Source organism: Malus sylvestris, chromosome 1, assembly GCF_916048215.2.
Source record: "Malus sylvestris chromosome 1, drMalSylv7.2, whole genome shotgun sequence".
In the NCBI taxonomy this organism is placed as follows: Eukaryota; Viridiplantae; Streptophyta; class Magnoliopsida; order Rosales; family Rosaceae; genus Malus; species Malus sylvestris.
In genome coordinates this window covers 28,794,264-28,817,724 of record NC_062260.1, presented here as the reverse complement: position 1 = coordinate 28,817,724, position 23,461 = coordinate 28,794,264, and the positions used below count along the sequence as shown (strand labels likewise).

Here is a 23,461-nt window from a genome sequence, read left to right as displayed (position 1 = left end):
AAAGGTAGCGTCATATGTGTGTGTGTGTGTGTCTACAAATATAATGATAATATGTAAGGGTTTTTGGTACAAATTAAATGCATTTACAGTTGTCGACCCTGCTAAGATTTAAATCGTAATACCCACCCCTATATTTTTCACATTTAGTATGAAAACGAACTATGATCAGTTTTATAATTATAACTTAACCAAAATAGGTCAAAGCTAAGATTGCTTTCATAAATTAATTTCAATTAAGATGTTATATTAATTAGATTTTCTCATGCTTTCATAAATTAAATTCATTTAAGACGTTATAAATTTAATTATATTTTCTCATTCAAATTTCAATGCCCAACTCCATGATGTAGGCCTTTATATATATACCCACTTTTGTGAAAGCAACTCAATAATAAACCAAATAATAACAAAATGGATTGTAGATGTGGGGAGCTTGTGCCAAGATGTGCAGTTACAGGCAAAAGAAGAAAAGGGACTCAAAAGGTGCATGATTGATTACCCGATGAGGAAGGCAAACCATTTGGTGGTGAAGAAAAAAATTGGGAAAAAGCAATCTTTCACGATTTTGGAGAGGCCCGTGACATTAATTTATATATTTAATAAATAAAACTTTAGTAAAATTGTAATTTAAATCTGTGCAGCACTAAAAATCTAGTAAGCAAGGGTTATTATAATAGGAAAGAGAGAAAAGAAAATATGAATTTTTTATCATTATTTTGTGGGCTTAGCGTTCAATTAAAATATGGAGCAAATTAACTTGTTTATAGTCATACCACCTCACGGACTCACGGGCACTGACACCGGAACGTTCTGTGCAAATGATATCATGTTTTGTTTAAGTTATGTTTTGTATGATTATGTTTTAGCATGTTACGCCCCACATCAATATACTCATGTCATAAAAATCGATCTCTTAAAATGAATTAGTGTCATCATACACATTGAAACTATAGTCAGATAAACATGGGTCCTACTAAAATTCACCAATAGTGTTCATCTCAAAATTGTATAGTAACTGTAGTATATACTATGCTCTGAACCATAAAGTTTCCAGTGAGATTCACCGACAGTGTTTATCTCAAAATTGTATTTAATTTACAGTATGCTTACGAAGAATATTATATTGAGTATTATCAATGAATAATTATTTCGATTTAAATACGTCCTCTACGTAATTAGTTGTATATGCAACTGGAAAAAAATGATTTGGCTGCCTACGAAATCCAGTAGGGATCCGTGGAAAGGGAAAGGTTTGACCAGATTGATAAAATTTGAGGAGAGTGGTCACACTCACACCAAGCGAAGCTTACAAGGCAAGAGATTGAAAGCCATGCTGCCATGCAACTGCATGTGCCTAATTATATGAAGGTAGGGAACACAGGGCCTCTTGCTCGCTTCGTAATCACATGGTTTGTTTAATTTTGGTTTCTAATTAACGTATCTCTGCATACACGTTGATTTATCATTATTTGGAGCCATGCACTGATTAATGCTACAGCTCCTCTAAGCAATGCTTGACAAAACTATTCATCAATTATGTTTTCTCAAAATAATTTACTCGCCATATGTATGAGGGTTCAAGCGCTAACTAGTTAGTAACTTAATACGGATCTAACCATTCATATGAGTTCACTTCACAAAATACTCTCATAATCTGAATCGCTCATTTTTTTATTATTGTTGTGAGCATTTCACTATTTGTCAACAACACTGTATTCGTTTATTTTAAATTGTATGTATGCATAAATGAGTGTCTCATATATAGTTAGGCTTTCTTTAAAGAGCATCGACATGGACATGGGGGAGCTATCCACATGCTTCCCTAACTAAAACAGCGCACTATGATCCGTTGTAGACAATCATACATGCATCATTTTTTAAATTGTATATACCATTTATAATTTTATATATAAATTCGACACACAAACACATATAACACACATATATAAGAGGGACGTCATAATCATATTCATTAAACCAAACTAGGATTTCTAAAAGCAACAGGAGTTAATTAAAACGACATGACTTTCCCTACACGTAGGGACATTTCACAAGAGAAAAATGATAGAAAACAACTTCCACCCCTCGTTTTCACTTTTGGCTAGATATATAGGTAAATCACAGATCAGTCACAGGCCAAGGATTAAGCTAATTAACTTCCATATAACTAGGATTAGTCTAATAAAGTATAAGATAATGATAATCAAGATTTTGTTGCGTTCTTTTTGCTGCCTTTCGTGTTTTTTCACACCGACAAATATACTAATATAAAGGTATGAATGATTGGCCAAGGAGACGTTGTTGTTGTTGTTTTTTTTATTTTTTTTTTCCTAGTATTTTTGGTTTGAGAGCACGCACTACAAGAAATTATGGTTTGCTCTACAAGAGTTTTTCCCACGAATCAAATTTTGTTGGCTAAAGTGATTTTACTCGACAATTTTTTTCAATTGGAGGGCAAAGCTGGTCAACATTAAAGTTGTACTCAAAATCTTGATGCGACGGAAGAGAGTCGTAGGGCAAAGTGAAACTTGTCATGCAACGTTTTGGTGCCAGGAGGGAAAAATGGTGCGTAATATCTGAAGGTTTGCCTGATAAAATTGAGGTTCGTCGGCTAAGTTAACTTTGCCCGGTGCCCCAGTTCATAAGTCCAAGTGTGTTTATAGTTGAACAAAGGCCCAAAATGATGTGTAAAAAAACCCACCGACGAAATCTTTGCTCAAAGAACTCCTGCTTTAGGAGGCAAACTTTTCTTTTGACAAATGCTTTTTTTTGTTTGTACTGACCTCTAGCATCACTTGAAAAATTATATATAGACAATCGATTGTACCAAGCATTGAAACACAAAACGTTGACTAATATTATGTGCAAATGGAAACAGAGAGAGATGGTATTGGATACAATTGTAAGCAGGGCCGGTCCTGTGTTTTTGGGTGCCCAGTGCGAAAGCTCAAAATGTGGCCTTTTTTAATACGGAAACATATGTTTAAAAAAATTATTTAACGAGGGCTGGAACCCAGTCAAAGCTGGGGGGCTAGGCCCTCACGCCCAAATTATATTACTTGAGAAAATATACAACGGGGGGGACATAATACCTAAACCCCGACAATCAAAAATACAATCATATACAACCATTCCTAGCAAAACTCCTTGAAATTTCAACCTTTAAGAAATTGTCTTCTGGCATTTTTTGAAGCAAAATCATCAATTATATCATCATACTCCAAGTCTTCAATCTCATCCTTTTCAATGCATAAGATTGCTAATCCATTTAGCCTATCTTGAGTCATAGTGGTCCGCAAGTAAGATTTTAATAATTTCAATTTTGAAAAACTTCTTTCTGCAGATGCCACGGTCACAGGTACAGTCAACAGTACACGATAAGCAATCAAGACATTAGGACACATGTCAGTTTCTTTTACAAAGTTTGCTATTTCCATGGATGTCCAAGGGTTATTAGAGAAAAATGCTTCTTCAGGTAACATCATTTGCAACACCTGTAACTCGGAACATAAGTCGGCTCCATCTACATCCATGGTATTTCCATGTTTCAAATGTGCTTCAAGATTCATACAATTTTCTTTTAGTTGTTGATCATCCAATGAAATCAACTTCGGTGCATCAAACAAGAAGCCAAAAATATATTCAAAAGCCTTTAACTGTTCAAACCTGTGTTTCAGTTGAGAAAGAGCAATATCCACTATAACAAGAAAATAATATGTTCTAAATGATTCTTCAGCAGACTGTTGTTCCCTCTCATTACCATCAACTTCATCATGATGTCTTTTTCTAGGTCTATGACGTTTAGTTTGAAAAACAGGGTCAATTTCCGATTCAAGTGCAATTTCTTTAGCATCACGCATGGCAGAAGCAAAACCAGTTTCTCTGTAGTTTTCAAAAAAGGTAACAAGTGCTTCCAAAGCCTTTACAGCAACATCAAGACGCATGTCTTCAGATTGTAATTTTTTGCTCACCATGTTAATCTTCAACAAAATGTCATACCAAATAACCAAACTTAATACAAAATCAAAACTGGAAAGTTCTCCTGATGCTAAACATTCTGCATCCCTACTCAATTGGGGATTCTCAGTAATTTCCACCAACGTAAACAAAGCATTTCTAACTTGGGCTACTTGGGATTTAATTGCTTTAACACTTTCAATGTGACTTTCCCATCGAGTAGTTGACAATGACTTCAAAGTTAAACCATCAATATGTTCAAGCAAAATATTCCAACGCTTTGTAGAGTTGGAAAACACCGTATATATGCATTGACAAGCTCCAAAAAAAGATTTTGCTTTAAGACATGAACTTGCCATATCACAAACTATTAAATTAAGACAATGAGAACCACATGGCATGTAAAATGCTCTGGGATTTATGTCTAGCAATCTTTTTTGGACACCTTGGTGTTTCCCTCTCATGTTAGATCCATTATCATAACCTTGTCCCCTCACATTATCAATATCAAGATCAAGAGACTTTAGGACATCTTGCAACTCATTAAAAAGTCCTTGTCCTGATGTATCTTCCACACTTAAAAACTCCATGAAATACTCCCTTATATTTATTGACCTACTTGACAAGTCAACACATCTCAAAATTAAAGTCATTTGTTCCACATGACTTGCATCAGGAGTACAATCAAGAATGACAGAAAAAAATTTGGCTTCTTTAACCTTTTTAATGATTGCGGTTTTGACTTTTGAAGCTAAAGTAGCTATCAACTCATTTTGAATTTTATGGCTCAAATAGTGGTGATGAATCTCTTTATTCTCAATGAGTCGAAAATGCTTTTGCATTATTGGATCAAACTCCGCAATCATTTCAAGTAAACCTAAGAAGTTTCCATTAGAGTCTTCATAAGGTCTTTCATTTGTTCCACGAAATGCTAAATTACGTATAGCAAGACATTTCACAACAGCAATAATTCTAAGCATCACTTGTTTCCAATGATTTGTCTCTTTCTTGATTCGCATTTGAAATTCTTTATCAATTGTCTGATTTGTTGTCAATCTACTTTTCAACTCAACCCAAGTTCTCAAATTAGTAAGATGTTCTTTACTCTTTTCATGTTGGTCAAGTTTCACACCAAGATGTCTCCAATCACTAATTCCATCTTTTGCTAACTCACTTTTTGAGGCAATTGTTTTAAACAATTTACAACAAAAGCAAAAGACTTTATCCAACTCTTTTGAGTACACGAGCCATTTCCTATCATAAATTTCACCCGTTGGTAATTTTCGATCATAGTAGTGTGAGGAAAATTTTCTAGAGAGTTTGTCCTTAGGATAAGTGAGATTAGTTTCTCGAATTGGCCCATTTTCTACAAGCAAGTCTCTCATTTCTGCATTAAGACCATCCCAAACTCTTGGATCATAAATGTTTATATGGAAAATAGGTTCAGAAGATTCAATATTTTCCTCTACACCAATATGATCATCATCAACATTTAAATCCACATCACCACCATTTTCATGATCTTGAGACTCATCACCAACATTTTCTTCTAAATCACTACCATTTTCATGATCATGAGACTCCCCAATAACATTTTGTGGCTCTTCACCAACATTATTTTCTCTCAAATTTTCAACTGACTCATTCTTTGTAGAGAAAAATTTATTAAGAGATCCTCTTAAACTTTCGGCAATTTCGTTATCCTTTGCCTTTTTTTTTCTTTTCATATTACCAGAGAGTTGTTTCCTAAAAGACATGGCTTCAATAATTTGTTTGCAAAAATTACCTACACATGATATAACAAAATTTTCCTATCAAAATTATCATTCCAACACATTATATATTATAAAAACACTAACACATAGTCAAACATATTATAAAAATTGAACCTAAAATTGGGTTTGAAATGAAATCAAATAATTCAATAATCAATTAGTCAAGAATTCAATTCATCATTCATCAACAACAATAATTCTATACATCAATTATCAATTTATTATATAATTCTATATCACTTGCATTGCAAAATTTTATATTAAATTATAAATTGAGAATTAAAAATTTAAAAATTTACCTCAAAACTAATTTTGTCTCCATGCTTGAGAGTTTGGAGCAACCATTAAAGCTTCTAGCAAAGAAGTTGAACGGCAGAGGCAGAGCAAACCAAAGCACAACACTAATAATTCAAAGAAAGAAAAATGATGGGCAGGGAAGGAAAGTGAGGGATGTAGGGAACAAAAGGGAGGTGGGTGGGTGGGGAATCGGGAAAGGTTAAAATATATTAGGGATTAGGGTTTGATTGGGACCACTGGTCCTGTTATGTCTTGTTATGTTTTTTTTTTTTTTTTTTTTTTTTCTTTTCGGCTGGGTCTTCTGGGCCCTTTTGTTGCCTTTGGGCTCTTGCCAGCCCCTATTTGGGCTGTGAATTTTTTTTTTTTTTAATACTTAGTTATATGGGTTTTTTTTTATTTTGGTGCCCTCTTCATTTTGGGGCCCTGGACAGTTGCCCCTGTGGCACTGGGCCTGGGCCGGCCCTGATTGTAAGGCACCTGTCCACTATGTCGATCGAGAGATATCAATATCAAAGACATTGAGAAATTGCGATGTTTGTGATAAGTAGTCATACAAACCACATGTTATATGGTTGTCGTTTATACGTTTAGTCACCTCTCTGGCCTCACCTTTGCCTATTACGGGACGAGAAAAAGGAGAAAAAGAAGATGGAGGGATCATGCATGGCCCATGCATGTTGAGTTAATGGATGGAGGGGACATAGTAAAAGTTCTTTGAGGAGTTTGGAGTCTTTGGACGTTGTATGACAAAAGTATTATTATCTAGGATAATGTTAGAGAGATAAACTTTTAAACTAAATTTGCAAACCAAATGATGCGTCACCAATAAGAAATAAGCATGTTAATAAAGGGTAAAGTGAATAATGTTTGACTTTTTAGTATAAAAATGTGATTTTTCGTTAAAATAAACAATACCACGGACTTTTCGTTAAAACTCCCCAAAAAAAACCCTTTCATGTGACAAACTAAGAACTTAGATGGGCGAAACTCTTGTATCTGTTTAAAATTATATTGTGGGCTCACAAAGCCCAAAATCAGAAAAAGAGAGTGCTGAGCCCAGATTGTTTAAAAAATAAAATTATAAGGCAAAAAAGGTTGGAGGTGCGGGGAATCGAACCCCGTGCCTCTCGCATGCGAAGCGAGCGCTCTACCATATGAGCTACACCCCCGATTGATGGTTCTTTTATTAGTCATCCTATTTAAATTTAATAATTTCCACGCAGAGTAAACTTTAACAAGCCAAAACGACATTTTTACTGTTCATATTTTGGGCGTGAAGCGTGAGGGCGGTGGCCATGGAGCCAGCTGAGACAAATATAGCACCCGCAGTACTCATGAGGAGTCAATCACAAAAGAAGATCATCAGCTTCCGAGTCTAAGTCCGGCTTCACGCTTGTTCCGTTTGCCGCGGTTCAGCCGTTACATCGTTATTATCGTGGGAAGATGCTCGGTTGGCCTAGCTCACATATTATGTTGCTTCTCTAATGTTGTTTGCATAACAGCCTATGGGCCCTGTCTGATACGTTCGCGTTCGTGACCAAAATAATAGGAGCTAAGATATCAACACTTCCCTCTATTTCATCCAACATATTTTCGACTTGAAGGAGCGAAAACTAGAATATCTTATATATCGCACACATAATTCTCCTTGATCACAAAGTTGCCTCTGAAAATTTACCAACTCAACTACAATTAAAAGAAAACCACGAACAACTGCTTCTGTTTTGGACTTGTTTATGTTCAATGTTGCTTCTTATGTTGCAGGCATTGCATATGCATTGGCAAAGCTACGGGGATGAAATGATGATTTCCTTAATCGTTGATCCAAACGCAATACCTGATCCTGAGAAGCTGTTGGACGATTTAGAGGAATCGCTTAAACTCATTTGTCACGCTGTCATGGAAAGAGGGCTCCCTGCGGAAGTTGTCTAGCGCCAAAGGTGGCGTGCAGTTTGTTGTGACTAGAGAGTAGAATCAGCAGATGACCTAAGCGTTCTGTTATGCACATGGAGTATTGCCTTTCTGTAGGTGTTTGTGGACACAAGTGCAAACACAGCTCAAACAGCTGCATGGGAAATGTGATTGTCCTTGCTATTGTACGCCATGTAGTCGGCTCAACTCCGGTGCGATGTTTTTCTTGATTGAGCATTCATTCTCATGTTATCGTTGATCGCTTAGAATACCGTCACTGTAATATCCCAGTTGCTTGAAAGTGTTTGTCTCCTTTTGGTTGTATGCTTTGGTTGAATGTAGTGAAGGAGAGCTTCTCTCTGTTATATACAAAACCTTTACACAGTGAAATGAAACCTAAATTTCTCACTTTTAGTTGAGTATTATGGGATTTGAACTGCTTCTTTAAGAAGCACTTATAAGCGTTTTTTTTTCTTTTTCGAAGTGCTTCTAAAATAAGCATTTGGAAAAGTTTCTTCAAAAAGTACTTCTATAAATGTCAAAGAGTTTAATATTTGCTTTAAAATTAGAGGCATAATAATAATTCAATTCCAATTTTACACTCATTTTCTCTCCAACTTCCTACTTTTTCTTATTTTAATGAATAGAATAAGAATTCTAATTGACGACAGAAATAGCCATTCCACACTTTTTCACTTTAGTTCTTTTCTAAAAATGTTTCCTATACGGTTTTTCGATAAATTATTATGAACACACCAATTGCAACAAATAAAAAACTAAAAATTAAAATTTGATAAGTTAGTATTGTGTAAGAACATAATGGTAAACAATACCACTGTAAAACTTTGTGTTTAAGATAAATTTAATAATATATTTGACTGCATTACAATAAAAACAGAAAATGTAACAATTATCTTATATAATTTTCGAAAAAGTCGTATAGAACACGCTACTAAACGAAAATAATGTGGTTCCATTGAAACTTATCCAGTCACACTGAAACGAATAAATCTGTCGAGTTGACGGGTGTCCCCGTTTTAATAGGTCATTTACTTTTTACTAATTTAATTACATTCCCACTTTCCTTTTTTGGGTATTGTGTAAGAACGAGTTCATAGAAAGACCAAGCCAAAGCACAAAAGAGACTTTCCGGACCCGGATCCGATGAACTCGTCAAGGGCATTATCGTCATAATAAGAACAGTATAAATACCTGCACACTCGAAAATTCGAAATCGAAAGACTCCGCTTAAAGTCTCAAACTTTGATCGAATCCATGGCGATAATCTCCGACATCCAGGAAGAGCAGAGGGCGCCCGAGAGGAAGCCTTCGAAGGCGTCGCCGTCGTCGAAAGAGTATACATTTACAGCGAAGATTGATCGCAGGAACCCACTTGATTTAGTGGAGAAGACGTTGGAATTTATTGCTCGGGAGAGCGATTTCTTCAAGAGGGAGTCGTCGGAGAGGGAGGTCTTTGCGCTGGCGCGCCGCTTCAGGGAGAAGGAGAGGAAGATGCAGGAGGAGGAGAGGAAGAAGAGGAGGCAGGAGGAGGAAGAGAGGAGGAAGAAGGAGGAGGCGGAGAAGAAGGCGGAGGCGGAGCTGAGGGGGGAGGTGATAAAGGATGAAACTGAGGAGGAAAATGGCTTAAAAAGTATCAAATATTTTATCTTTGCTTCATATTTGATTAGAATTCTACTTTCTTTGAGCATTTAGTATTGATATATCTTAAATTTCAATTCTTTTGTCCATAAATTCCTAAATTTTGTTCTTAAAGAGTAATTGGAAGGTGGGATAATGTGTTTTTGTTATGTGAAAGATAAATTACTAACATAGTTTGAATCTTTTAACCAGTTCGACGTGAGTTTTCGGGTAAAATTTGATATGATTGTTCACCAATGCCTGTTGGGATACAAGTGTTTTTGGATGTGTGTAACTTATAATCTTGCTTTCGCTATTTAACACTAATCTATGTGAACAGATCCAAACAAAGGGAATGGACTGGATTTGGAGAAGTACTCGTGGACGCAGAGCCTTCAGGAGATTAATGTCGTTGTCCATGTGCCGCCTGGAACTAAATCTAGCTTTGTTGTGTGCGAGATCAAGAAGAATCATCTGAAGGTTGGACTGAAGGGGCAGCCTCCGATCATTGATGTAAGTTTCATTTTGGATAGTTATCGACTTTTGTGATGAACATATTGTCTATGATTCAGTTGGAGAGTGTGAATGTAATCGAAAATAAGGAAGATGGTTGTTCATCTGACTGATCTGAGACAACGGATGCTTGTCCAGTAGACAATGCCTTTCGTTCTGCCAGTTTGTTTCGTTTAGGTTATATATCCCTCGTCTAATGTAAACTTTAATACCTGCAGGGCGAACTTTTGCAGTCTATCAAGCCCGATGATTGTTACTGGAGCATAGGTATATTGATTGACATTGTTCAACTTATTACTTATCATTTTGCTTATGTACATTGGAGCATAAATAAGCATTGAAAAATATTTCACTTTTGTGAATAATAAATAAATTCATAACTCATAATTACATCGTGAATTTTAAACACGTCGGAATGCCTGTAGGGTTCCATGGTTATGAGTTTCACTTCCACACACAGCTTTTAGGATGTAGTGTCTTTTAAGTGCGTGTATCATGTTTTTGTGATATCCTAATTATAATCCATGGGTTTGAGCATCTGAGCTGTTTGAATTCGTAATATCCATGCTAATTGCAGAGGATCAGAGGGCTGTCTCAATTCTTCTGACCAAGCACAACCAAATGGAGTGGTGGAAGTGTCTGGTGAAAGGTGATCCTGAGATCGACACTCACAAGGTTGAGCCTGAGCCCAGCAAATTGTCTGAACTGGATTCTGAAATGCGCCGGACTGTTGAAAAGATGATGGTAATTCTCCCACTTCTGCTTTTTTCTGTATTTTGTTTTCGCTGCTAATTGTTTTTAACCGAGTAACATCTGTGAAAGGCAGTTCACTTGCCGTGATGTTTCCAAGTAGAGACTATCATTCATTGCAGTTTGGTCCTCCGCGAATTTATATGTTCACCATTCATGTTCACGTCGCTGCCTATTTGTACGTTTTGTTTATTCATAGTTACTGAGAGGTGTATGTTTTGATTTTACAGTTTGATCAGAGACAGAAGCAGTTGGGGCTCCCCACCAGCGAGGAGATTGAAAAAGAAGAAATGTTAAAGAAGTTCATGTCTGAGGTAATTTCTTGAGGCTCTTCTACGCTCTAGTCATTCAATCAAGAAATTTACTTACATTGTTTATATACCGTTCTGTTGCAGCATCCGGAGATGGATTTCTCAAGGGCCAAGAGAAAGTAAATCTGAGTTATTCGGTTCGCGGACATTGTTTAATAACTTTGTATTCATTGATCAGAAGGGAGAGAGGGAAAAAAACACATTTTCGTTCAGCTACTGCTTAATGTTGAGTTAGGAAACAAATTGATGTCATCGGTGCGTGATCTTTTTACGGGTGGTTTGGACGTCTAATTTGTTTCGAACGCTGTTAATATTGTGGGATCTGTTTCATTTATGGATTCAAGTTTTAGTATAATTTTTTCTCCTGCACATTTTATCGTTCGAGTTTGATTTGTTGCTTGGTTTCTACTTTTTTCTTGTTTGCATCTGTAGCCTCGACGTTCATGTTTTGTTCTCCGTACGTGTCCTTTGACTTGTACATTCTTTGCAATGACATCGAACCTAACTCTGCCATTTGGCATTGAAAACTTGCGACGTATATGCCTCAAAATTGGGGAGAAAAGCTTAACTACAACGAGATATCAATATGACTTTATCTCTAACTATTCACAATTATGAATCAACACACTAACATTTCTGTTGTAAGTAAACGAGCGAGGGACGTGTCAAAATTGTTCGACCTAGTCCCACGCTCAAGCATCCTTGGCTTGAGATGTGCACAGTTCAACCAGAGGGCACCACAAGCTGCCACGTGTCCATAAATGCCAGTTGGGTCATCCTCGGCTGCCGCTTTCCTTAAAAAGGTAGTGGGATCCCCCCACAAATTGTCCTGTTGTGAGGGAGGGAGGGAAGTCACATAACCCTATAGCCCTAGAAAAGGACCCCTTGTTTTATCCGCTATTCCAGAACAAACCCGATTCCCTTTTGGATTTGGGAGGCAGATTCACTCACTCACTCAGGATTTGTTCCTCGCTGTAATCACATTTAAATGATCCTCTCTTTCTGTAGGGTTGTGCATCTTTTCTTTGGACTACGATGCATGCTTTGTCTCATCGTTGTTTGACATGATTTACGCGTTACTAGTTATCGGAATAGTTAATCTCTCTATCACTTAAAACCCTAAATTGCTACCCTGCGCCTTTGTTAATATCGAAGATAGGCATTACAGATCGTGTTACAATTCTAAATTGGTTTAATTAGGGTTAATGCCACTATCATTTGGTTTATTATTATTCCCATTTGCAAACACAGGATTTTGATTGTTTTGCTAGTGTGATGGCCGGGGCTAGTGGCAGTCGTTTTCGGCCGACTCGTTCCCTTAAAAGAATAAGAAAAACGGGATTTAATCAAGCTGCCCAATCTTTGTTTAGTTTATGTGCGTTGGGATACGTTGAGGCTTCTTTCTTTAAGCTGCCCATATTTAACCCTTTTAGTTGAAAAATCAAAATGATCCGAAAGCGATGCATTCTTACTCTTCCAACAGTTTCGCAGGCAAGAGACAATCGATTTACTTCTAGATTAATTAGCATTTAGACTAGTTTGGATGGTAGGGTTTTGGTCAATGAGTCAAAGCGTGATGCTAGGGTATTAGAAACAGTTTCATGACTACAATTTATAGTTTGATCCGATCCTAGTTATTGAACTAACAGATACATTTTTTGTGAAAGTAGCTAGCGAGGGCATCCTTTACTGCTCAAGATGCATACGCATGTGAAGGAGAAAACAAGAATAGAAAGTTCATTATTTGTTTATGCGTTCAAACTAGTCTCGTTAAAACTCAAACAATTGTATATTTTATCTTAAAATTGGCCATAAAGGAGCATTTCTTTAGGGGTCATTTGATAGCCATTTCGTTTTCAGTTTTCACTTTAAAAACTGAAATCCTGTTTGGTAACTACTTTCAAGTTTACGGTTTTCAAAAAAATGAAAACGGAACTGCTTTCTCAAGTATGCAAATATTGGCCTTGAATTTTTACTTTTTGATTTTCAATTTTCAAAAAAAGTGAAAACTAAAAACGGAATGGTTATTTCAAATAACCTCTTAATAAAATAACATATTAGAAGAAAAGAAAACCCGTATAACCTTTCTTGTTTGTTTGAAAAATTGGTCAAAATGATCATTATTTTTCAAATCCCAATTGCTAAAATAACTAGTTTTTCAATATGTCGTCAATATCTGATGACCATCTTGTCCATGTTTGATCGATATATATTGTCAATCTTTAATCGCTATATCGTTAAATATTTGATCAATATTCAAACAATTGAAATTAACTTATGATTATTTTAGCCTTTTTTTTAAGTCCAAAAACCATTTTGTTCGATTACCAAAACGAAAAAAAAAAAACATTTTGTTCTTCTTCCAAAAACTCAAGTTATTTTCATACACGAACTGTTAGATATTCCACAAGTGGAACAAGACACATGTAACTTTGCATAAAACTCCAAATGGCTCAATAATGCGAACTGACACCTTATCTCTCTCGATCGCATAGGACAACATGTCAATGGGAGGGAATTAGGTCAAAACTACATATATATAGTTAATTTTCTAAACTCTCTTACATAATAACAATATGGCATGCATGTATGGATGGTAGATGATGTATTGCATTCCCTCGCATGCCTGGTTGTCATGGATCCAACGAAGGCCTACTGGGGGTAGATGCCCTCACTGAATTAATTCGTTTATTAAGCTGCATACTATAGTTACATATGTGCATTATCTTTGAAGAAGTTCTGTCATTCAAATCGAAAAACTCCATTCCCGCCTCTCATTTATTATGTTTTTCTCATCACTTTGCACTTTCCACTACTACATTGAAATTTTTGTAATATTGGAAACGTGATTCATCATCATTTGAAATCATTGGTATTATCTAGTGGGTTTAAGCCATACTATAATAAGGATTTCTTAGTTGTTTTCCGAGTTGCTCCCACCAGAAGAAATTTCTTGTTCAGTCTCTGCTTGGTTGTTAGGTTTTAGTATCTTCTTCTGCAAGTGGGGTGGTCACGAACCCTATTAGGGTTGTTTTTATATGTAGTATAAGGGAACTTGTACTGCAAATAATTCGAGTAAGACAACGTGTCCTACACATGGAATGGTGCTACTTTTTCTGAAAGTGAGGAGGTAGTCTGAATTGTAACCCAAATTGAAACCCATTATTGGTGACAGTGATATGAACTGATCACACATACAGTTTCTAAAAATTTGATCAAAATTCACCAAAACCTTATAATGCTTCAAAGTATCTTATACATAATTTTGAAAAATTATAGATGTAATCCGGATCGATACATATCTCCAAATGAGTGTTTCACTCATCGAGTGAAATATGGAATATCTCCCGAAAACTATCTACTACCTGTCTGAAAAAAGTTGGGTCCTAGCTTCCAATGTTTAAAAGGCTTTTACAGTTTTGACATAATTACAAAAGCAATATGAAACTGAATATTATATTATATGCAGGATGTAACCCTCCCCAACCAAGCGACCTTGACATGTTAGTAACTGAGCACCACAAATATGTATACTAGGAAATAATAAAGTCAAATGAGCGGGAATATGCATAATTTTCCTCTATTTTGGAATGATTTTCTGAGTGTGGACCTGGACAGATTTTATTATCTTCCAAGTTATACTATGCAGTTTAGTTTAATTTTCATTAGCAAGAAAAAAATAAATATAATACTTCCATTCTCTCTTGGGGACGAGCTCATTCTCCCTTACAAATAATGTATATTGACTGTACAAATTTCATAATTGGAACTCTTCAATTTCTTAATCTTCATTTGAAGATCACTCCTATAAAAAATTATTTCGATCATTGAAGTGTACAGAGCGACGATGTAGGTACCAAGCAACATATTCATGATGACCCGTTCATTTACTTGATATGTTTAGATAATAAAACGATCTCCTATTTAAATGATTTTTTTGTAAGAGTCACATTCAAATGAAGATTGATAAATTGAACAGTTCCGATCGTTGAGTTTATTCAATTAAAATAGGTTATACACAAATCGAGAAGATATGTGCATCCCCACATGAAGGATGCAAATATTATTCGAAAAGAAAACTTATGAAAGTGACCGTACATCTACCACACCTTCCAAAATTTGAGAGAATTAATTCAACATAATAAAGGTCACATTTACTAGTGCATCTCCCCTCTTTTTGCTCTTTCAGATTGTCCCTCCTTCTCAATGCCCTAGCATCCATGATCCATCCAAGGCATTCTACGTACTAATCGTGCTGGAAAAATAAGAGAAAAGGATGCGTGAACACAATTATACAATGGAAGCTAGCGATGAGACCAAAAAGAAAATCCAATTAATAATATTAGCGAGTAAAAAAGAAAAAATTCAAAACGTACCATTGCAAGTTAATTTGCAATTGGAAAAGAGTGTTTGTTTTCAACGAGCGGAAACCAAACAAAATTACATGATAAAATATGAAATGATATGTCCAAAGCAAAAAAACATATATGATATGTACATATCACTTAACTTTGTTTTCCACTGACTCACTTATGCTTGTATTGGACGATGGTCCTATCACTTGCAGTATTATGACCAATTACAAATTACTAATATTGCACATTGACGTAGACATTTAAGAAAATTTAAAAGTTAGTATTGTATACAACTCTTAAACTAGCTAGCTAGTAGTATATATTGAGAAAATCTTGAATGTCGGTACGAATACCTTCATCATCTTAATTATATGAATATGTTAAAGTTCAACGATCATCTCCGGATTCTTGTCGTTGAGTTATGTTTCCTTATACTATAGGTTAACTCAATTGTAATTATAATTTAGATTCCTACCACATATAGGTCATGTAATATCCTATATAATGTAAACATTGTACGCTCAATCCAGAAATAATATTTCTACATGGTACCCGCCTAACTAGGCTCTAGGGTTTGTCTCACCAACGGATAAGGATTGTCTGCCCTCCTAGTTGTGGTGCCCTTCCATGCCCTCCTATTTTGTGCGGTCACGGTTAAGCCACGTTAATATTTTATATTAATTTTTTAATGAGATAATAAGACAAAAAACAATAAAAATATAAAATATTGACGTGGCTTAACCGTGACCGCACAAAATAGGAGGGCATGGAAGGGCACCACAACTAGGAGGGCAGACAATCCTTGTCCCTCACCAACGCCTCCAAATCCTTTCATCATGTCATCTTCTTCTTCTACTCACATAAAAATATGTGAAAACACATATGATTACAAAGCAGAATCTCTCGTAATTAAGAGTAAAGATTAACTAAATCAGAGGCAAGTTGCTACACTGCATGCCGAAGTCCAATTGTTCGGCTTTATCTGCTAAACCAAAATGAAACCAAATACGACTACGCTGCCAAGTTGCAACACTTTTTTTCCTTTGTTATACTGACTGAAGACTTACTACATTCATGAAGTGAGGTACACAAATCCGCGTGATCTGCCTTTCACATCCGAATTTGAGTATTTGATTAGGACATCCATTTGATGACAATTTAAAGAGATTATATTTTTACTGAAAATATGACTTTAATCCTTCAAATTTAATTTTTTTCCATATAAAACCCGTTATAAGTTTTTTACTAAAAAAAAAACCCAGTGACTAGGATCCACCTAAGTGAATTCATTAATTACATATTACTTTACACATTTTACATTTTTAGATGCCTAAAATACCCCTATTGCATATTTGATTGCGCAATTAATTCTATGCAGATTGTAAAGAGAAAGTTAATGATTTTTCAAAAAGAAAAATAAGACATTAATGTTAAAAAATTCATTGCATATTAATATCAAATATGAGAATTGTTGGCTTAATTCTATGTATCTGGCATTATGAGTTCATATATATATTTATACAAAAAAAAACCTAATATATGTAATAATACATAAAAAAAAATTTACTTACCATGTACAAAAATGTTATTTGATTCAAAATGTGTATAAATATATATACATGTGTGTGTGTATTTATATAATTAGACCATATTAATTTACCCACCTACTATTTGAAATGTTCATTTCCAATGATGCAAAATATTGTATACCAACAACAAAATATTGCATGAACTTAGGAATTGGATCATGCTTTTGGTTTTATCTTTTCCCTACAAACAATCATATACATATTACTTTATATATATTTTTACCAAAAAACGTCCCTAATAGGCTAATATATGTAATAATACATGAAAACTAATTTACCTACCATGTATACAAAAATGTTATTTGATTAAAAATATATAATCTAGGTTTTCTCTAATATATATATATATATATATATATATATATATAATCTAGGTGTAGTATATATATTTGTTTATATAATTGGAACAAATTAATTTACCTACCTACAAAATATGTAACAATAAACGTGCCTAATATATGTAATAATACATGAAAAATAATTTACCTACAAGTTAGAGAAGTGTTATTTGATTCAAAATATATAATACGGATTTAGTATAATTTTATTTAATAATTGGAACAAATTAATTTACTTCCCAATTAATGCAATATATATATATATATCACAAAAAGGAAAATTTTTGGTATGATATGGATACAATTAATGCAATACAACAATTTATATATTTTATTTCACTTTTTCTACAACTTTTAATTTGGAATAAATTTAGGGATTTGGGAAAGTGGCCTGGATGTAAATAAATTGTATTAGTAAGTCAATAGTGTTCCGATGTGGCTACAAATTTTAAATTTGAACTTTATTAAACGTTTATATGTAAATGAGTTTTTATCTAGGAATCATGAATTGTAAGGGCCAAAATCTAAAGCACCATTTGGCTCGATATATCCTTCCTTCCTCTCTTTTTCTCTTCAGGAACTCTTCACAACAAACAGACATATCACTTCAGGGTTTACATCCAAAAGAATCCAAAAAGCGCCTTCGAGTGAGGAGTGAGGACCCCATTGATACCAAAGCAATTACAATTGCAATTGGTGAAGGAAGACAAAATTCCATTAGGTACCAGACAATATTCCTCTCCAACTGTGTTTTTCACCAACCCCTCCCACCCATCTCTTTCCATATTCGCACCTTCGCCTCGCAATTTTCTACCATGCACCATGCACAAATTTCAACTCAAAACTTACAAAACCCTAATTCTGCCAAATATTTAGTAATTGCAATGAGAAGATTTTGTCGCATTTACTGTCTAATTTGTAGGTCTGTAATTGTTTCCTCTCCTGCAGTTTTAAAAATCCCCATTCATCTCTTCTATTTATACTTGTAATTTTGACCACTACGATTTCACCTCAAAACTTATAAATCACTAGAGGAGGTTGAATCCTATTTCAGTTTTGAAAAATAATTTTCGCACACAAATTTTCTCATTTTACATGCTCTTATTTATTTTTTATTTTTTGAATCCTATTTCAGTTTTAAATACTTCTCTCAATTTTTACTACTTTTTTTTCTTGCAGCATGCATGCATGCATCAGCATGATGAAGTGAAATGTAAGGATTCACGATCAGTTGACTTTCATGAGCACCTATATATTCATCTAAAGCTTGTACCATTTGCTATTTAGCAATGTGATTTGAATCAGATTAACAGAAATGGAACCCAAAGTATAGATTCTCAAGCGCACCTCTTGTTTCCCGAGAAAGGGGAATAATTAGGGTTTTGAGAAAGAGGAATAATTAGTGTCTTCAGAAAATAGAGTCGTGTAGCTTAAAGATGCTAATACAAAATGACTAAGTTCACTTCACCTCTCTTTCCTCTCAAGTCAACGTCAGCACTTGCAGAGTTCGTGTCTTCATATATACTTGACTTATGCTATATAACAATAAATAAAAACATGAAAAAAACTAGCCGACCCATAAATATGTATGTGTTGCGCAGCCATATGTACAATCATTTCCCGTGATAACTGGCAAAGCCAAAGACATTATTTCATTCTTTGTCTGCTAAAGTGTGTCCACTACCAAATTTCAGCTGCCAAGTGTACCGATCCAAAAGCGCCAAATGGAAGCGAGCGATTCATGCAATCTATCTATCTCCCATGACATGGACATGCAAAGGAATGAGCTAGCTAGCAAAGTGTGAGCACCTTAAAGCCTTTTGTTAAGGAGGTTCCTTGCCAGCTATGGTAAGTTAATTTATATATGGCTTGAGAGAGCTTCCCTTTTACATTTTCTTTTTTTCCCAATGTGGGAGAGTTAAGGTTTTATGTACATTCCTTGGTTGAAATTCCCCTATAATTAAGCACTTTCGTAGAAGCTGCTTCTTACTTTTCTAACTTTACAGCCCGACTCCATATTTGTCACATGGAATTTTATTTCAAACTTGAAAGCTATTTGACTGAACAATTATTTAAAGCTACACGTCTGAAAAAGAAATTCCATTTTTTAGTGGGTTATTCCTATTCCTATTTGGGTTTCACTTTCCCACTTCCTTTTAATAACAACACACTTCAGTTCCAGTTTGATAAAACTAGAAGCTACATGCTATGCCTATATACGTCACTATATCCATATATTTCTTTTTTGCCCAGGCATTGTTAATTACAGCTAATCAAAAGTAGGGTTTCCTTTTCATCGATCTCATGAACAAAACTTATATACAACTTTATGCCTATAACTTACATCAATATACTTATATGTATCATGTGTGTTATAGGCACAAGGTCGTATATAAATCGGTATCATGACAAAATTTCTCATACTAAAAGTGCTTGGGACCGCAAGTGAAGTACCACTTTGTTAATAAAGAAATCATCAATGTATACTTGTCAAGAAGAACAATCCTCTCTATAAAGTAATCAGGATTTTCCTTTTTCCCACCAGAAAACAACTATTCAAATAATTATAAGGCTGTTTGTAGTAAAGGTTCCTAATCTATACCACAGGTTTAGTTTTCATTTTTGAACTCTACTAATAGTTTCTTCCATCTTCGAATTATGTCATTTGTTGCACTAATAGTTATTTTCATTAACTCCAACAATATTTCTATTAAGTTGAGGGATAAAATAGGAATTTCATCCAAATAAGAAAATAATTTTTTAAGAGAAACACGTGGCTCCTCAAGAATTGAGGAGTAACCCTCCTTAAAATACCTCGTGACCTATTCACATAATTATTTCGTGCTTATTATGACATAACTCCTTAATGATTGACTAAACGATCTTAATTAGTTTTAACTGATGTTTTGCAAATATGATCTTTACATAGTGATTTATAATATTAACGACACCGATTATAATCACGAAATTTTGTGAATATGTCACGAAGTATTTTGAGGAGGAACTCCTCCTTAATTTTAAGGAGCCAAAAGCTCTTCTCATTTTTAAATAAATTAGTTTTTTATGTATGAAAATATCACTATACCCTTAAATTTTACGGAAAAGAAGATTAGATTTAACGGAATGACCACTTATGCAACGCAAAATTAAGTTGAAGGACGGAAGAAACTAATATAAGAATTCAAAGACGAAAACTAAACATGAGGTAAAATTCAAAGACATTTGCTACCACCCATCCTAATTATAAGGATGGTAATTTACTTTGTTCTAATGTTAATTCTGCATTTTCATTTCATACAGCAGGCTTATTCTTTATGCTTTGGATTTGAGGAAAGGACTAAATTTCATTTGACTCTTTAACATGATTTTTCCCCTTAATTCCAAATTGCAGTGTGAACGAATAGAAGTCTCTACGTCGATCGAAGGAGAATTTGAATATTTGATCAAATTGGAGGACATGCAGAATCTATCTTCAAACCTTTTAGTTTTACAGCTAATAAGTCATTTTCCTAACAGTTTATATATTTTCCGATGACTGTTGGCTTCAATATTAGATGACATATTTTATGCTTGGATGTATATAGACATACTCCTTCAATTTGTCATGCTCGAGAGTAACTTTTTATTTTGTATATATAAACAAAAATCAAAACAAAACTTATAGTCTTACACTAATAAGATATGATGGAACTACTATACTTAACTTGTTTGGCATTGACTACAATTTAATGATATTCTTTTTTATTTATAAGTGGGAAATTTTAAATTTGACTCTAGTGAATGATGAGTTCAATATCAGACTATTATGACTAACTTATTGTGTGGCTTAAAACCAAATCTCTCACCTCACAGTCGATACAATATATGCATAAAACATGGAAAGTGTAATGCTAAGGAGACCATCTATTTAAATCATATTTAGTAAACTATATGATGTGGTTTTTTATGATTGCATTATTATTTATTTGTTGATTAACATACTTATTTCCTATTAGTGATACATTATATAGTTTGCAAATATAATCTAAAAAGTTGATCTATATAGTATTATTCAACGTAAAATTGGTTGTCCTCTTTCCCTATTTTTCAACCCATTATGATAACATCCTGGATTGATAAGCTAGTGCTGATATTTGTGTTTTTACAACAGTATTATATTCTGTCCTCGCACATATCTAAATCAAATGTCAATAATTACAGGCAAAACTAGTCGATTGTGTGACACTAGCTAATCCCAAGACGACCTTTCTATTATATATATTTATTGTTAGCTCAAGCGACTACTCTTTCTTTCAAACTTTTCGTCGATCCAAATTTAGTGAACTATTTTCAATCTATCTCAGATCGATAGTGACTTTGATGAGCTTACATATGGTTGAGCAACGAGCACATAACCTTACCTACAAGTGTACTGTATATCTCATTATGTGTATCCAACAATATATGGTTGCATGTGTATGGGCTTTTGTTGTGTATTTTCAAATAATATTGTTTTCGTTTTATTTACGGGAAAATTTGTAATCAACTATATGTCAATGATTAAAAATAAGATAATATGACGTACATATTCTTTCATTTGCAAATAAGATATCTTGACTAAATAAAATGAATGATTGAAACCATTTAATTTATTACTCTTCATTAAGATCAATCCTACAAAAAAAAATAAAAAATTGAATTGAAGATCATTTAATTCTTCAAACGTATTAAATAAATGAAAAATTCATCATGAATATATTATAGTACCTAGACTATCGATTTATTTTATACATTTAAAATTATAACCTTAAAAATGATAATAACTTTAATATTTAACGATAAAATAAACACAAAATTAGAGTTAGTTTTAGAGAGTCTGTAAGGTGGTCTTTCAATCCCCCAACAGTTTTTACAAAAAAAACAAGTGGATTGTTTTTACCAAATTGAACAAAGATGAAATCAAAGCAAATCACATAACCAAAATTGCTGAAGAAAACACAATAAACAAAGTTGAAATCGAAGCAAAACACATAACCAAAAGTGCAATTTACCTTAAAAATAATTAAACATGTAAAGTTTTTTTCAAGTGTTTGATGAGCAAATATAAAGGAAAGTAGAAGCACTTTGATATGACCTTTCAAATTGTTAAACAACTTGAAGGCATTCACAAAACAAGAACTTTGAGATGATGTGTCATTTGAAACATAATCACAACAATGCTAATTTTGCATATTGGTCTGTCATAAGACTTGTAAAAACAAAGCAAAGCAAATAAAATACAACCTTAATTAGGAAAAAGGAAACCAAAAAAAGGAGCTCCAACTCAATATCATTTTTGGCAAGTGATTCCCACCTACGATTTGAAAAGTTAATTAAATTTTGTAGCTAATAACTGGGGAGCGGGGACTAATCCACTATAGCTTTATGTAACTTTGGCTATCTCTAGCCAAGAGTTATAAAGTCACATTCAACCTTAAAATTGATAAAATTAGTCTCCAATCAAAGCATTTAGGGGAATTGAGCTAAAAGAATCAGACTAAGTTTGGCTCTAAAAAGTAATAAAAATTAAAGTGAAATCAATATAGCCCTTTATGGTTGAAGATGGAAAAACTTAGCCCTTAATAATTTTTAAAATATTAATTTTAGAGGGCTAAAACATAACCAAAGACTACGTTTTGCTCTAAATAGCCTTTGTGTATAGCTAGCTAGATGCAAGTCGTTGAATTGTAAAACATAGACTACAATACAAGCCAAGCCTACAACATACGTACGGATGTTCGATCACGTCATCCGATATCATAATTACCCTGATTAGTCAACCTTGACCTAAAATTATACAAAAGGAGAAGATATGTAATTACATTGAGTTCTACGGTGAACTCCAAATACAATGAACTTGAAGTTGAGATTGCCAAATTGCCAAATGGGAAATTAATTAGGATGATCTTTCCAACTTCCAACCAAACAGTCAAGTCCACAAACATCTCAAGAGAGTTTTTTGGCCTGGTGCAATTCACCCTCACTCTCTTGCAAATTGCAATAAATTAA

The 23,461-nt window shown here is 34.1% G+C and overlaps 2 protein-coding genes and 1 non-coding gene across 3 annotated transcripts; 1 reads left to right on the top strand and 2 right to left on the bottom strand.

Annotated features, from left to right (window-relative positions):
* Window positions 1–2,992: 2,992 nt before the first annotated feature.
* LOC126624422 (uncharacterized) lies at window positions 2,993–6,488 on the bottom strand. Its single transcript, XM_050293485.1, has 2 exons — window positions 6,032–6,488; window positions 2,993–5,743 (listed from the first exon to the last, which is right to left on the bottom strand). Exon 2 carries the CDS (start codon window positions 5,712–5,714, stop codon window positions 3,156–3,158), a length of 2,559 nt encoding a protein of 852 aa, XP_050149442.1. The 5' UTR covers window positions 5,715–5,743; window positions 6,032–6,488; the 3' UTR covers window positions 2,993–3,155.
* A 637-nt stretch (window positions 6,489–7,125) lies between these two features.
* On the bottom strand, window positions 7,126–7,198 carry TRNAA-CGC (transfer RNA alanine (anticodon CGC)). The gene has a single exon. It is a non-coding gene; the product is annotated as a tRNA-Ala (tRNA).
* Window positions 7,199–9,076: 1,878 nt separating this feature from the next.
* LOC126624406 (protein BOBBER 1-like) lies at window positions 9,077–11,521 on the top strand. The gene is made up of 6 exons (XM_050293466.1): window positions 9,077–9,591; window positions 9,919–10,091; window positions 10,310–10,358; window positions 10,669–10,835; window positions 11,072–11,155; window positions 11,237–11,521. The coding sequence occupies exons 1-6, from the start codon at window positions 9,216–9,218 to the stop codon at window positions 11,273–11,275; spliced, it is 888 nt and encodes a 295-aa protein (XP_050149423.1). The 5' UTR covers window positions 9,077–9,215; the 3' UTR covers window positions 11,276–11,521.
* Window positions 11,522–23,461: the final 11,940 nt, after the last annotated feature.

What these genes read in the sequence shown, in the direction of transcription:
- LOC126624406 (XM_050293466.1), top strand. Translation starts at nt 9,216, where the DNA reads ATGGCGATAATCTCCGACATCCAGGAAGAGCAGAGGGCGCCCGAGAGG. An exon ending in TGATTGTTACTGGAGCATAG is followed by an intron (nt 10,359 to 10,668) that starts GTATATTGATTG and finishes TGCTAATTGCAG; the next exon opens with AGGATCAGAGGGCTGTCTCA. An exon ending in GGACTGTTGAAAAGATGATG is followed by an intron (nt 10,836 to 11,071) that starts GTAATTCTCCCA and finishes TTGATTTTACAG; the next exon opens with TTTGATCAGAGACAGAAGCA.
- LOC126624422 (XM_050293485.1), bottom strand. Translation starts at nt 5,714, where the DNA reads ATGTCTTTTAGGAAACAACTCTCTGGTAATATGAAAAGAAAAAAAAAG.